Source organism: Podarcis bocagei (assembly GCF_964188305.1).
Source record: "Podarcis bocagei genome assembly, chromosome: 13".
Lineage (NCBI taxonomy): Eukaryota > Metazoa > Chordata > Lepidosauria > Squamata > Lacertidae > Podarcis > Podarcis bocagei.
Genome location: NC_138138.1, coordinates 31,775,260 through 31,788,816, shown reverse-complemented (window position 1 = coordinate 31,788,816; position 13,557 = coordinate 31,775,260). Strand labels below are relative to the sequence as shown.

General features: G+C 40.3%; 1 protein-coding gene across 1 annotated transcript; it reads right to left on the bottom strand.

Annotated features, from left to right (window-relative positions):
- Window positions 1-1,829: 1,829 nt before the first annotated feature.
- Window positions 1,830-2,786, bottom strand: LOC308570515 (olfactory receptor 6M1-like; the record flags this gene model as incomplete). Its single annotated transcript, XM_081165418.1, has 1 exon — window positions 1,830-2,786. The coding sequence occupies one exon, from the start codon at window positions 2,784-2,786 to the stop codon at window positions 1,830-1,832; it is 957 nt and encodes a 318-aa protein (XP_081021544.1).
- Between the last annotated feature and the right edge of the window lie 10,771 nt (window positions 2,787-13,557).

Sequence of the window (13,557 nt, the reverse complement as noted above, 5' to 3'; positions counted from 1 at the left end):
AATGAGGGACGGTGGAGACTGTGGTGTCTGTATGATATATGGTTGTTTTTACATATATATGCAACTTGAGTCTATGATGTAGCATTAACACCCCAGTATGGCATTGCTTCTCCCATAGCCACAGCCTTGGATTCCAGCAGAAATCAGGCATGGCTCTGTCCCTGAGCTGCCTAGCCTGCAGCCTCCTGCTTCTAGCTCTCTCACACCTTAACTCTGGTTTTTGTCTTTGCAACTACCAGATAGTTGAGGGAGGGTGCCTCATGGTGAGAGCCACTTCCTTTGTTACCTTAACAACCCATACTTAGGGGCATCATGTCTGGCTGTTCCAGCAATGGGATCCTGGTTGGATCTAGGAATTAGAAGAGACTCAGGCATACAGCCTATCCACTCCACCCCCCAAAAAAGAACCACTTCACAACAATATTCTTCTCAAAGGCAGCTTTGAAAGTGAACAAGGCACACAACTGAGAGCTTCCAGCATCCTATCTAGCGCCCCATTTTCTAGATCAATGATGCAATACACTCATTCTCTATTCCTTTGTTCCAGTGTTCATCCATCACAGTTTTACAAAGTAATCTACAATCCTTCATCACACAATGGAGTTAGCAGAGGCTGCCTTCAGTGTATAGAGAGATAACAAACAGCTGTTTTCAAATGGCATTATGGGGGTGGAGAAACATTCAATGAGCACATTGTGGTCTTCTTATTCTCTTACCTTTTTGGAGAGCAGCACTGAGCTTCCCCAAATACCCAAGTTATTGCTTTCAGGATTTTTGCCTTGGACCTCAAGGGATTTCATTAACAAGTGCATATATTTTTAAAGGTCCCCTCTCCCATTGTATTTTATAATAATTCTCAGGTGTGCTGATATGAACTTCCTGTGAGAATGCGCAGAGCCACACACTTGCACCTCAATGAGTTTTGACAGAATATAATGCTCTTCTAAAATTAGGGATACTTCTTTGGCAGTGCTACACCTATACAGAATATATCAGTGCCACGATTTAATTTATTGGCTCAGTCCACAAATCATTACATCTTTCCTTCATTACCACTGACACCCTTCTTGTTGGTTACCCACTCCAGTAAGCTCTAGCCAGCATGTCCAATGGACAGAGAGTTGGAGCCCATCAACATATACAAGGATACTGAGTTGGGAAAATAAGACTATACCCACAAAACTGTGCAAAATACAATTTTGTTTGCTCAACTGAGAGGAAGTTATGTCTGTTGTTTCCCTCTGCAGGAGCTTTGTTATGGGTTTAAATAAGGAGGTCCAAGTTCACCCCAGGTTTTGTTCCTGTCTCTTGATTTGGCCTTGAGGTTGCAAAAGATCACGATACTTTAAGGCTTTTACTTTTATTTAAAACACTTATAATTAGCACCAAAATGAAGAGCTGGTGTATAACTCTAGTAAATAAAAAAGACTTAGATTAAAATATGCCCCCCAACCCTCCCCTTTAAATCACAAAAGACATGAGTCAGTCAAATTTAGCCACTTTAATACCATTGAAGCAGAGGAGTAAAAGGACCTATTTATTTATTCCTTTTTTGAACAAAAATATTCACTTTCACTTCTTCCAGGTTACACACAGAGTAGGAAGGCGCACATACATGGTAATAACTACATTTTATCTTTGCAACAACCTTCAGAAGTAGGCAAGAGTAACAGAAATTAAGGAACCCAAGTTAGTTCTCTGTCTAGGTGGAGATTTTAATCTGGTCTTCATGACCTATGTCCAACATACTACAAGCTGTCTTATACTGACTCTCTCCCATTTAAATAAAAGAATCCTAAAACTCCAATTGATGGAATATCCTGTAACATTCATTTCTTAAGAAACATTATGATTTTACTGAATGAAAGTTTCATGCAATCCTTCACCTTCTCATTCCTGAGACAATATATGAAAGGGTTTAGCATGGGTGTCACTACTGTGTTCAGTACTGTGCCTATTTTGTTGAAATCCAGAATGTTCCCTTTGGTTGGACGGACATAAATGACAATTGAGCTCCCATAATACAATGATACCACAGTGATATGAGAAACACAGGTTGAGAAAGCTTTCTTTCGACCTTGTGTTGATGGTATCTTCAATACAGCAACAATAATATAAATATAGGACACAACTGTTATAAGAAGTGAACCCAGAAGCAATATGCAAGATGTCCCAAAATCAACCTTTTCAGCCAATGATGTGTCAGCACAGACAAGCTTGAGCAAGGGGGCGCTGTCACAGAAGAAGTGGTTGACTATATTTGGGCCACAGAATGGAAGGCCAGCTGTTACAATGCTGGGAACTAGAATAATCAGAAAGCCACCAATCCATGATCCCAAAAGGAGCTGGAAACAGGCATTTCTGTTCATGATGGATGCATAGCGCAATGGGTAGCATATTGCAACGTAGCGATCAAATGACATTACAGCCAGAATGAAGAATTCAGTTGAGCCCATGAGGAAATAGAAGAATGACTGAGTAAGGCAGCCTACAAAGGAGATGGTCTTCTTCCCCGTGATAAAATTTATTAGCATTTTAGGCATGACAGCTGATGTGATTATGAGTTCCAGGAATGAAAGATTAATCAAGAAAATATACATGGGCAATTGAAGCTGGTGATTGGCCAGGACTAGTGCAATTAATGTAACATTACCGGTAATGGTCAATGCATATATAATCAGGAAGGTAATGAAGAGCAGAATCTCAACAGAGTGGATTGTCTCAAATCCCAAAAGGATGAACTCAGTCACAATAGTCTTATTATATTTCTCCATATTTTCATGCATTCTATTCTATAGGAAACAATATATTAGGAAAAGAAAGGAAAAGAAAGAAACAGAGTTGTTCACTAGGCATGTGCAGCAACCACAAGATTCACTCTTAATCCATATTTATAGCATTTGGAAGCAGCCTGATTGGTGCTGCATCCAAAACAGTTGTTCTGATTCTGTGTTCTGCTTTGATTTGTTATTTGGAGCAAAATCTTATATGAAATATGAAGCTCTGTTTTGCTCCCATTGAGTATAATGGAAAATCTCCCACCAGGAATCAGCCCCTACCCTCTCTTCAACATCCCTTCCCCATTTGATTTCTGGGTGTTTTCTCAGTCAGCTTCTTTGTATCTCAGAAAAGAAATGAAGTTGTCATTATTGAATGTCGAATCAGGAACTCAGTGCCAAATTTGATGAAACAACCAAATTTTTTGAACCAATGTCCTTCTCATGTCCTTATGAGGGGGTCAGCTGATATATTTTTGAAACCAATTCTTAAGTGTTGATGGATGATCTTGTACATTGGATCTGTAGCAGGTGGATTTCTTGGAAATTACAAAATTAAGGAAACATTTTTTAAAAAAATCATGTTTCATTTATAATGCATTTCTAACTCAAGAACAGAAAGTTTTCTTATGTTTCAAATTGATGATTTGGGTCATCAAAGAGATACATGTGTTAGTTAAAGGGTATGAGAAAACCCAGGGGGTAATTTTAGATTCTGGATGTAGTGCTGTTATGAGGTCCTCATTAAATTATCAGGAATGTTACTTCAGTTGTGAAACACACTATTAATATTATTTTCTCTTCCCTCTCCCTACAACATTCTGCTTAATTCCTGATGAGTTATTGAATGGAGCAATACAGCCAGGACCAGTGGAGTCTAAAACTCCACTTGCCAAGGAAACAGTATTTATGTACTAAATGTTTTACAACCCAGACCTAAACATGTATACAAAAGCTATGTTGCCCCAGCCTCATGGTTAAAGTGGCAGTGGTGGTGGTGGGGGGGGAATAATTCAGTTCATGTTCAAAGCAAATGTACCTAATTCACTTTTCCAAAACTATATGAAAACTGAAACACAGCCATCCTTCATAATTCACAATTTTTTTGAATTTCACAGTGCAGTTAATCAGTCAAGTGCCATTAGCAAAAAAAGAAGCATTTACTAAGGTAAATAGTGCATGAAAATGCATATATTCGTGAAAATAGCATTAAATACATTATAAAAGAAGTATATTGAGCAAAGTTTCACATAAAATTGTTTATATTAGGAGAAATGGACACTAAAGTGGTGATAAAATTTCATGAAATCTTTTTAAATAGAAACTGATGCGGAAACATGGAGAACTGAGAAAGTGAGAGAAACCCAAATTGGTCTATGATACTACATTTGTACAGAGCTTGTGTATCCAGTCTCAGGCTCCTCTTTTCTAACATAGCAATTATCAGCCTACCTCTAATAACTCCACATAAATCTCTAAAAGTCATCTGATGATACAGAAAGAGATCATATTCCCATAGCAGGATTTATGATGCTTACCTTTACAAATCCCAGCAGGAAAAAAGTGGATATGTCCCTGCAGAAGTTCTAACAGAAGGAGAATATCAGATTAATGGAACCAAATGCTCCCTATACCCAATAATTTGGAAACTTCTCTGTATTTCTCATCAAGTTTTCTTTAATTGTGTGTGTATGTATTACTGATATTCAGTGTGTTAATTATTTCAAAAGTTATACTACTATTTAATGATTCAAGCCGAATTAATGCTAATGATGATGATAAAAATGTACACCACAATGCCTGCTTGTTTCTATTCAACTTCATCCATAGAAAGACAACATTGGCCCATATTTCAAGATACTCTGAGTCGGCAAAGAGGAGGAAAAGATAGCACGTTTCCTTATATTATCACTGACAAATCCAAAGTATTAATTATTTCATCTTCTAAAATCATTCAATGAACCTCTGGGAAGCAATTAAAAAACTGCTATCCAGAGATTAAGAATGTCATATTCTTTTTTTAAAATACAAAATGTACAATTATTATGGATTGAATCAAGATTAAGGGCTCTTCCACTTGTCCTGTGCCTAGAATTATGGGTCTGAGTAGTTTCCTCCTTGCTCCACAAAAAAACCATTATTTAGCTCTAAACTGGAGCAACCCTCAATCTGGAGAAACCAAAATGCTGTTTGCTCTGCTTGAGCACTAATAAGTGGTTTTCCCCAGGTGTCTGCCCCAATCAGCAGTCTAGCTGCTGCATTAAGCACCAGCTGGAGCTTCCAGAACAAGCCCACGGGCAACCTCACACAAAGTGCAATATAAATTTGCAAATACATCACATGGGTTTCATTAAATATAATTTGAACAGATAACTATACTAGTAGGGGACTGAATTTTTGAAACTGGAAGTTCAGACCTGAATATTAGAAGGGGTTGATAGGTTGGCTGGAATGAGAGTTTCAAATCAATACCCTTCTATTGCACTTCAATGGGGAAAGCGAATTTTTGTAAAGCTGCACCAAGCCAGTGTGGTTGCCATTTTCTGCTCTATTCCAAGGAGATGTTTGAAAATATATTATGATCATCCCAATGAAAATGATGGCAATCTGCCCAATGGAAATAAGGTTTGACTCCTATAATATTGAAATTTGACTTTTGTCTGAAAGAGCAGCCAATCTCTGATTTTTTGTGTGATATGATATCAGTCCTGCAACGAACAGAAAGTCAACTAATAAGAGGTTACACTTAGGATTAATAACTCTTTTTTTCAATTAGGACCTTTCTTGTGTTCAGATCAGATCTTAGAACAATGATGTAGCATTTTGGAAGAAATATGCAAAGCAAGAGGCCAGTGTTGGAGGCCAAGATGGCAAAAACTTCCACAGCCACTATGTATTTCCCCTTGGTGCTCAGGTAACCCGGAATGAAGGAGATCCAAACACTGCAAAACACCAGCATGCTGAAAGTGATGAACTTGGCTTCATTGAATGTATCTGGCAGTTTCCTGGCCAGGAAGGCTACTGTGAAGCTGATCATGGCCAGAAAGCCCAAGTAGCCCAAGACACAGTAGAACATGGTGATGGAACCTTCATTACATTCCAATATAATATGTCCAGCCTGTGAGTGCATGTCAGCTTTGGGGAAGGGAGGAGAAGTTAACAGCCACACAATGCAAATACCCACTTGAATGAGCGAGCAGAAAAGAACAATGGAGGTGGCTACTTTCTGCCCTAGCCATTTCCTCATGCTGTTGCCTGGCTTTGTGGCCAGGAAGGCCAGGACCACCATGATGGTTTTTGCCAACACACAAGAAACTACAACAGAGAAAATGATGCCAAATGCTGTTTGCCGGAGCAAGCAGCCCTGCTTCCCAGGCTTGCCAATGAAGAGAAGGGAAGAAAGGTAGCAAAGCAAGATGGAGGCAAGCAGAACACAGGTGAGGTTCCGGTTGTTGGCTTTGACAATAGGGGTAGTCCAGTTTTTTAGAAAAATGTGCATTACCAAAACTGTTAATGCAGCAAAAAAGATAGCAAGGACAACCAAGACAATGCCCAAGGGCTCGTGATAGGCAAGGAAGCTCTGAACTTTTTGAATACATTTGTTTTTGTTCCTATTTGGATATTGATCTTCTGGGCATTTGAGACAATGAACTGCATCTGAAAGGGATCAAGAAAGTATCAGTAAATATTGTCATTGCTATGCCTCTATTAGTTTGCATAAAGCTGAAGGTGTGTCAATTTAATGGTAGATAATAATGACTCCCTGTTTCACATCTAACTGAAAGGAGATGCTCCCAACCAACATTATACAAACTTTGCCTAGTCCCCGAAACATATTAAAATTTTATTCTGAATATCCATGGATAGGATAGAACTTTTAGTCTCTAGTGGGCATAAGTGTACCTAAATATGTCTGGTCAATTTCTTTGAAGATATTTCCCTTTTGTGTACATATTTAATTGCACTCAGCTCATGTAATTATAGAATTCAGTTTATAGTATTGTAGAGACAGAAAGAACAATGAGGATCATCTAGTCCAACCCCCTGCAATGCAGGAATCTCAACTCAAGCATCCATGACAGATGACCAACCAATCTCTGCATAAAAACCTCCAAGGAACGAGAGTCCACCACCTCCCAAGAAAGTTCACTCCACTGTCAGACAGCTTGTTTAGCTGGAATCTCTTTTCATGTAACTTGAAGACATTGGTTTGGGTACTACCCTCTGGGAAAGGAGAAAACTACCTTGCTGCTGCTTCCATGTTACAGCCCTTTAGATATTTGAAGTTGGCTATTGTATCTCCTCTCAGTCTGTATATCACCTACCTGTCTCATTAGAAAACATGTTTTCTGGGCATGGATTACAGCCATAACAACAACTTGGTTTGCCTTCTTGAACCATCCTTTGCTGTCCATGGTGACAGCTCTCAACACACCTAGAACTTGGTGGTAACTAATGATTAGAAAACGGATATTATGTCACATCCAAATTTTCATACAAATACAGCTATATTTCTATTCTACCTGATAACCCAAGAACTTCTTGCTCTAATCAGCTGAATAATTATTTAAAGTCATTGACAATACATTTTCAGGGGAAATATCAGTGGGGATGGACAAACAACCACCAATGGCTCAGGGATTTATATGATGATTGAAGAGTAATTTCAGGAGGATGGGCAAATTTGGGGGTTTCTTGCAGTCTCAACTACAATAGAGTGTTTGTGTACACAGTCATGTTTTCACATTGCACTTGACTCTGAGAGCAACAGGACATCATCAATTCTCGTTGCTCTATTTAAAGCACACAGAAGAAAGAAGCCCAGCGCACTCATGGCTCCTATGAGCAAATGGGTAGAAATGCAAATAATCATAATCATAATAAAAGTACAAGGCAAGTGAAGAAGCTCGTGGACTAGCTCATAAAGGGACTCGTGGGACTGCAGATTTATAGGATTCATGATCTGTTTTGCTTCATGATCCACCCAGACTGAATCAGCTGAGTCCACTTTGAAATCCAAGTTCTGTGGGTTTCTGCTCTGTCCCTACTTCCAAGAACATTAATCTTACCTCTAAGATCCATGGGCAACAGTGCTGCAGCATCTGGACAGTAACATATTTTTATTCAGTTGTGACTATAAGCTGCTAAGTATTTTCCTACCTGTTTAAGTCTGTCGTTCCACACAATATCTATCCCAGTGAGGGTGAACTCATGGTTTGGGGAAATACTTGCAAACTTGGGTTTAATGACAGAGAAATTGGGGTAAATGATCCAGTTGATGATATCATAGCCAGCCGAAACTTCTCCATATTCAATCAATACTTCATGCCCTGCACCATTGTTAAAATGGATGTTTTTCAGTATGGAATTCAGCTGAATTGGAAGAAAATAGAAGAAACAAATTCTGAAATTGTCCATTATTTATTTTGCAATTCTGTCTTGGGAGCAAGTCTCATTGAACTCAACAGGATTTATATCTGCATAGGCAGATAGAACATATTGAAAGAGCAACCGGAACCCTGCAGGATTTATGACTTAGCTCAACAGCTGTTGCACAAAAGCATCAATCCTGCAGGGTGCTGCTTCAAGGAAGGGGTATCAGGCAGGAAGGAAAGTCAGGCTCCTACCTTCTCTTGGGAAGATTCAGCCAGTGGTCAGGTAGGTTTTGGCTTTTCCACTGGTTTTTCCACTTATTCCCTCCATCCCTCCCTCCCTCTCTTTCTTTCTTTCTTTTTAATACTCTATCCCCCCTCCGACAGCCCTAGATCTTTCTGGCCTATCCAACCTAATCTACAGTGGTTTGTGGCTTTCACAAACCAACTCAACCAGTGCCTCCAAATAGACACAATTTGGCTCAGGGATCAGCCAAATCCAATGCATAGTAGGAATAAATCTTCATTCCTTTATGCCAGAATAGTTCTGTTCCCTTTTCAGGAAACGGCATCTTAAGAGAGCCAGTGTGGTGTAGTGTTTAAGAGCAGTAGACTCGTAATCTGGTGAACCGGGTTCGATTCCCTGCTCCTCCACATGCAGCTGCTGGGTGATCTTGGGCTAGTCACACTTCTCTGAAGTCTCTCAGCCTCACTCACCTCACAGAATATTTATTGTGAGGGAGGAAGGTGAAGGAGATTGATAGCCGCTTTGAGACTCCTTAGGATAGTGATAGGGAGCCTAGGACTTGCCAGTCAGAAGATCAGCGATTCGAATCCCCATGACGGGGTGAGCTCCCATTGCTCGGTCCCTGCTCCTGCCAACCTAGCAGTTTGAAAGCACGTCAAAGTGCAAGTAGATAAATAGGTACCACTCTGGCAGGAAGGTAAACTGTGTTTCCGTGCGCTGCTCTGGTTCGCCAGAAGCGGCTTAGTCATGCTGGCCACATGACCCAGAAGCTGTACAACGGCTCCCTTGGCCAATAAAGCGAGATGAGTGCTGCAACCCCACAGTCGGTCACGACTGGACCTAATGGTCAGGGGTCCCTTTACCTTTACCTTTATAGGGTAGTGATAAAGCAGGATACAGTAAACAGTTTTCCTCATTAGACATCCTGTCAAGCTCATAGACTTTATTATGGCAATGTATTTACCTGCCATGATGGAATATTCAGCTGTTCAATTCTGTCTCTTCTTCGTCTTGACTCATGGATGGCATGTAAAGCATGGGCTATAGCATAGACAGCATTGTAGATACCATAGGTCTCACCAGTCATATCCATTTCAAATGTATACTCAGACAGATATTCCAGTTTCTCTTTGCCTGTGCACATATTGCTTTGTGAACAATGTGAAAAGCTGTCTTCATAAAAATAACAAACGAAAGCAGTTGACCAGAAATCCATGAAAAAGCGAATCACTGGCTTGTCAGACATAAAGCTTCCGAGAAACTCACGGAAACCTGGCACAGGCTTTTTGTGGACTGAAAAAGAAAAGGCACCATTGTACGTTTCTGGAGGTGTTACAAATAAACCAATATGCTGTTTGAAATCCCACCGAGCAGTTATGATCCAAACTTTCCCAGGATTGATCTTCCAATTTTGTCCCATGAGGTTTTGTAATCCACTCATCGAATTATAGTCTCCACTGACTATTACCACATTTATCTCACTTAAGAAAAGTTCTGTATATAACTTTGACATATAGTTGCGATAAGTTTCATGCCACACATATTTTGATTCTCCTACTTTATACTGGCGGGCAACACAAATGCCATACTGCAGAAGCAGAGATGTCAGGATCTGACCAAAGCTTTCTCCATCATCATCATTTGAAACAATGAGCCCAACCCATGTCCATCTGAAATGCAAAAGTAGCTGAGTAATTCCAATGGGTTGAAGAGTTTCTCTTGGTGACATTCGATACAAAAATGGGAAATTTGTTGTACCTCTAAGTGTAGACTCATACGCACCATAGTTAAACTGATGGAGAAAAAACAGTGCTGATGAGAGCAAAGAAATAGCACATGTCTGAGCTGTTGTTGGGAGCTCCTAGAATCCAAATATACTATTAACTTTCAATATATGAAATGCATAATTTTCCCCCACTGCATAACTAATATTAGCAAGTAATGTTGGCATAATACTTCCCAGCCAGCATAATCATGAAGTGGTGCAAACTTAAATTTCTGCAAAAAAATATATTAAAAAGTTTCAATGCTTTAGAAAAAATGAATGGATTAAGTGTGGAATCCCACAAATACTCACTGGGGAGTTAGCCCCCTTGAACTCAATAAGACTTGCTTCTATAAAGTAATGGGTTTGCATTTCAGGATCGAGGGTGGGTGGGTAATTTCAACTTTCTCCTCCCAAACCAAGACAAAGTGTATAGCCTTAATTTATTTTAATTACATGTTGTGATAGCTCAGTCAGTAGAGCATGAGACACTTATTCTATGTTTAATAATTCTTTATATTAAATTTCCATGTTCTGGGATTACAGAGGTGAATTCAATTAGCTCAGTGGATAACCAAGAAGAAATGGGTGCCACACAAAGAAAAATACACACATACCTGTGGAATCTTGAAGACACTTGAGACTGTTGCCACCTCGTAGGCATTTTTTGCATTGAGACCAGCAATGACAGCAAACACATCCTCATTCATATATTTCCTATTAGGTCCATTCTTTTGCACATTTTCTTGTTGTGTGAATAGTAGGTCCAGCATGATATCATATGTCATCTTTTCATCATAAAGGTTGTCATACATATGGGAACCCAGAGTAATATTGGGCAAAAGCTTTGGATTCTTATTGATCTCATGAATGGCAAACAACAAACCGAGAGCATGCTGATAATTATTCAGCACTGAACTACAATGAGATTGACAGAGAGTCAAGCTTACTTTTATCAAATATATGTTTCCTACACATTCATTTCTGGATTGAGAAAGGGCGGGTGAAATGCCTCAGGGAAATATGAACTAGGAAAAAGAAAAGCGGCCTCTGACAGTACAAGAAGATCTGTGACATAAATTGTGAGTCAACCAGCATTGGTTAACTTATATCATATGTCTGTGAATCAGCGGCGTAGCGTGAGTTGTCAGCACCCGGGGCAACGCAAGTAATTTGCGCCCCCTAACCCGGGGCAAGGCACGTAATTTGCGCCCCCCTAACCCCTAACCTGCGAGTTGCTGCTGGCACTGCCGCCCAAATGACGCCGCTTGCCTGGAGGAGGAGGGGGGCAGAGAGGTGAGGAAAATGCAATGGCCCAGCAGCTGCAGCAGCAGCGGCGGAGGCGGGGCTGTGAGGAGGGGCTGCCTGGCGCGTCCTCCGCGGCGAGCGCTGAGAGCCGCTGCCTGCCGGGCGCCTTCAGCCCAGACGCGCGCACAGCTCATCGGTTCTGCAAGACATGCGGCTCTGCTACAGCCTGCGCCCGAGGCTCTTCAGCGACTCCGGAGGCAGTGAGCGCGCCCCCCCCCAGATGTTGCGCCCGGTGCGGCCTGCCCCCCTTGCACCCCCCACGCTACGCCACTGCTGTGAATTCAAAAGATGTACCACTGCCCATCAAACATCAGTGGTTTGAAATTGGTCAGAATGGGTAGACTCCAGAAGTAATATAAATCCCACCTTCCTCCTGATCTCAGAAAAAGAGACATTAAAGAAAATTTTCAAAATCTAACTGATTAAAATTAAACATTGCTTAACCCAACTCTCTTGAAATAACTGACATGTTAGATTTTCTAATTTAGGACATTTCCAGACTGTCGCTATATCAGATGAGATTCAATAACATCCTGGCAAAATAAACCTGAGCAATTGGAGTTAATTTGGAGCTTTTGCAATCCAGATCTACTTCACCAAAAGATCAGACTTTTTGTGATAAGTGAAGTGAATATGAAAATGTACTGAAAAGTGTAGGATAACATCTCTTTGCCTCAAATAAATAAATGTGAATGTATGGATTCTCAAGATGAACGAATCATGAATATTCATTAAACAGGGGCTTCTGGAAGCCACTGTGGCCTGGATCTCGCCCCCCCTCCCCCAGCATTTAAGGCATTGAGTTAAAGATAGCAGAATTCACTTCTGTTGAGATACACTTCCTGCTAATAAGCTACAAAGAACTTACGTATATATTTCATGACTTCTACGAGGAGGTTCATTCCAGTTTCTCTCAGGATACTGGGGATATACCAAAGAGAATATCCCACCAATTATGGCTTCTCCTGGTTGATACAAATTGTCTTGGACACTAATAGTATTACTAGGCTTCCATTTGGTATCCTTGGACACAAGAGAAGGGAGCAGCAGCAGCAAAAATAACAGGATGAGTAACCACCTGATTGAAAACCCATCTCTCTCTATCCCAAAGCTGCAAACTGGCATTCTTCACAAGACTCCCAACTATAATTGTTCTAAGACTTACCCACAGAATCTAAATTGTTCTGTTAAATAGCAAAGCAGATATAACAAATTATGGTTAACTACCCCATCTCTTTTATTGATCAACACCCAGTTCTCATGACACAGCACAGGACGGAGTGTTTCTTATCTGAATTTTTGTTGATGATGTTACTGTCTCTCCATGAAATGGGGGTTGAGGAAATGATAGTGATTTTAATAATTATAGAGTTCGTGAACAGTTCCTGGTGTGAGAACTGTATATCTATGTAATTAAAAAAAGCCATGTTGGTAACACCTGCTCCCTACTATAAAAAGTTATATCCTTTGAAACATCTGTGTATTACAAGTGCGTAGAACTAGTGAACCTTCAAAGGCTGCTGGACTCCAGCCCACATCAGTACTAGCCAGGTATTGGCTAGATGTAGTCCAAAGGATTGGAAGTTGGACACACACTTTTGGAGGGGTTCCACTCCTACCAGCTGGACTGCTACCAATGAATAGGCATGCAAGACTTTTATTTGGACTCTTGTGTTTATGCCGTGGTGTCAAGCAAACATTCAATTTTATTTCCCATGCTACTTTTATCTATTCTATATGAAACCCAGGCATCATCTGGAGACTTAGTATGAAGTATTCCTAATGTGTGGGTGAGACCCAATTCTATCTCTTCATATTATATGATTCAAGAGACTTTGCAAGTGCTAGAACAGTGTCTGAAGGCCCTAATGGGCTTCCTGAGGGCCAATAAATTGAAGCTAACACTGATAGATCACAAGCTTTGTGGATAAGTGGTTTCAGGTCCAAAAACAAGACTGACACCATCCCCCACACCAGAGCCCAAGAATTTAAGAATCTATTAGTCTTCCTTAATTTAGCATGTCCTTCATTATATCTATATTATTGCTGGCCCTGGATCATTTTATGGCAGTACGCAAGATGCTTTAT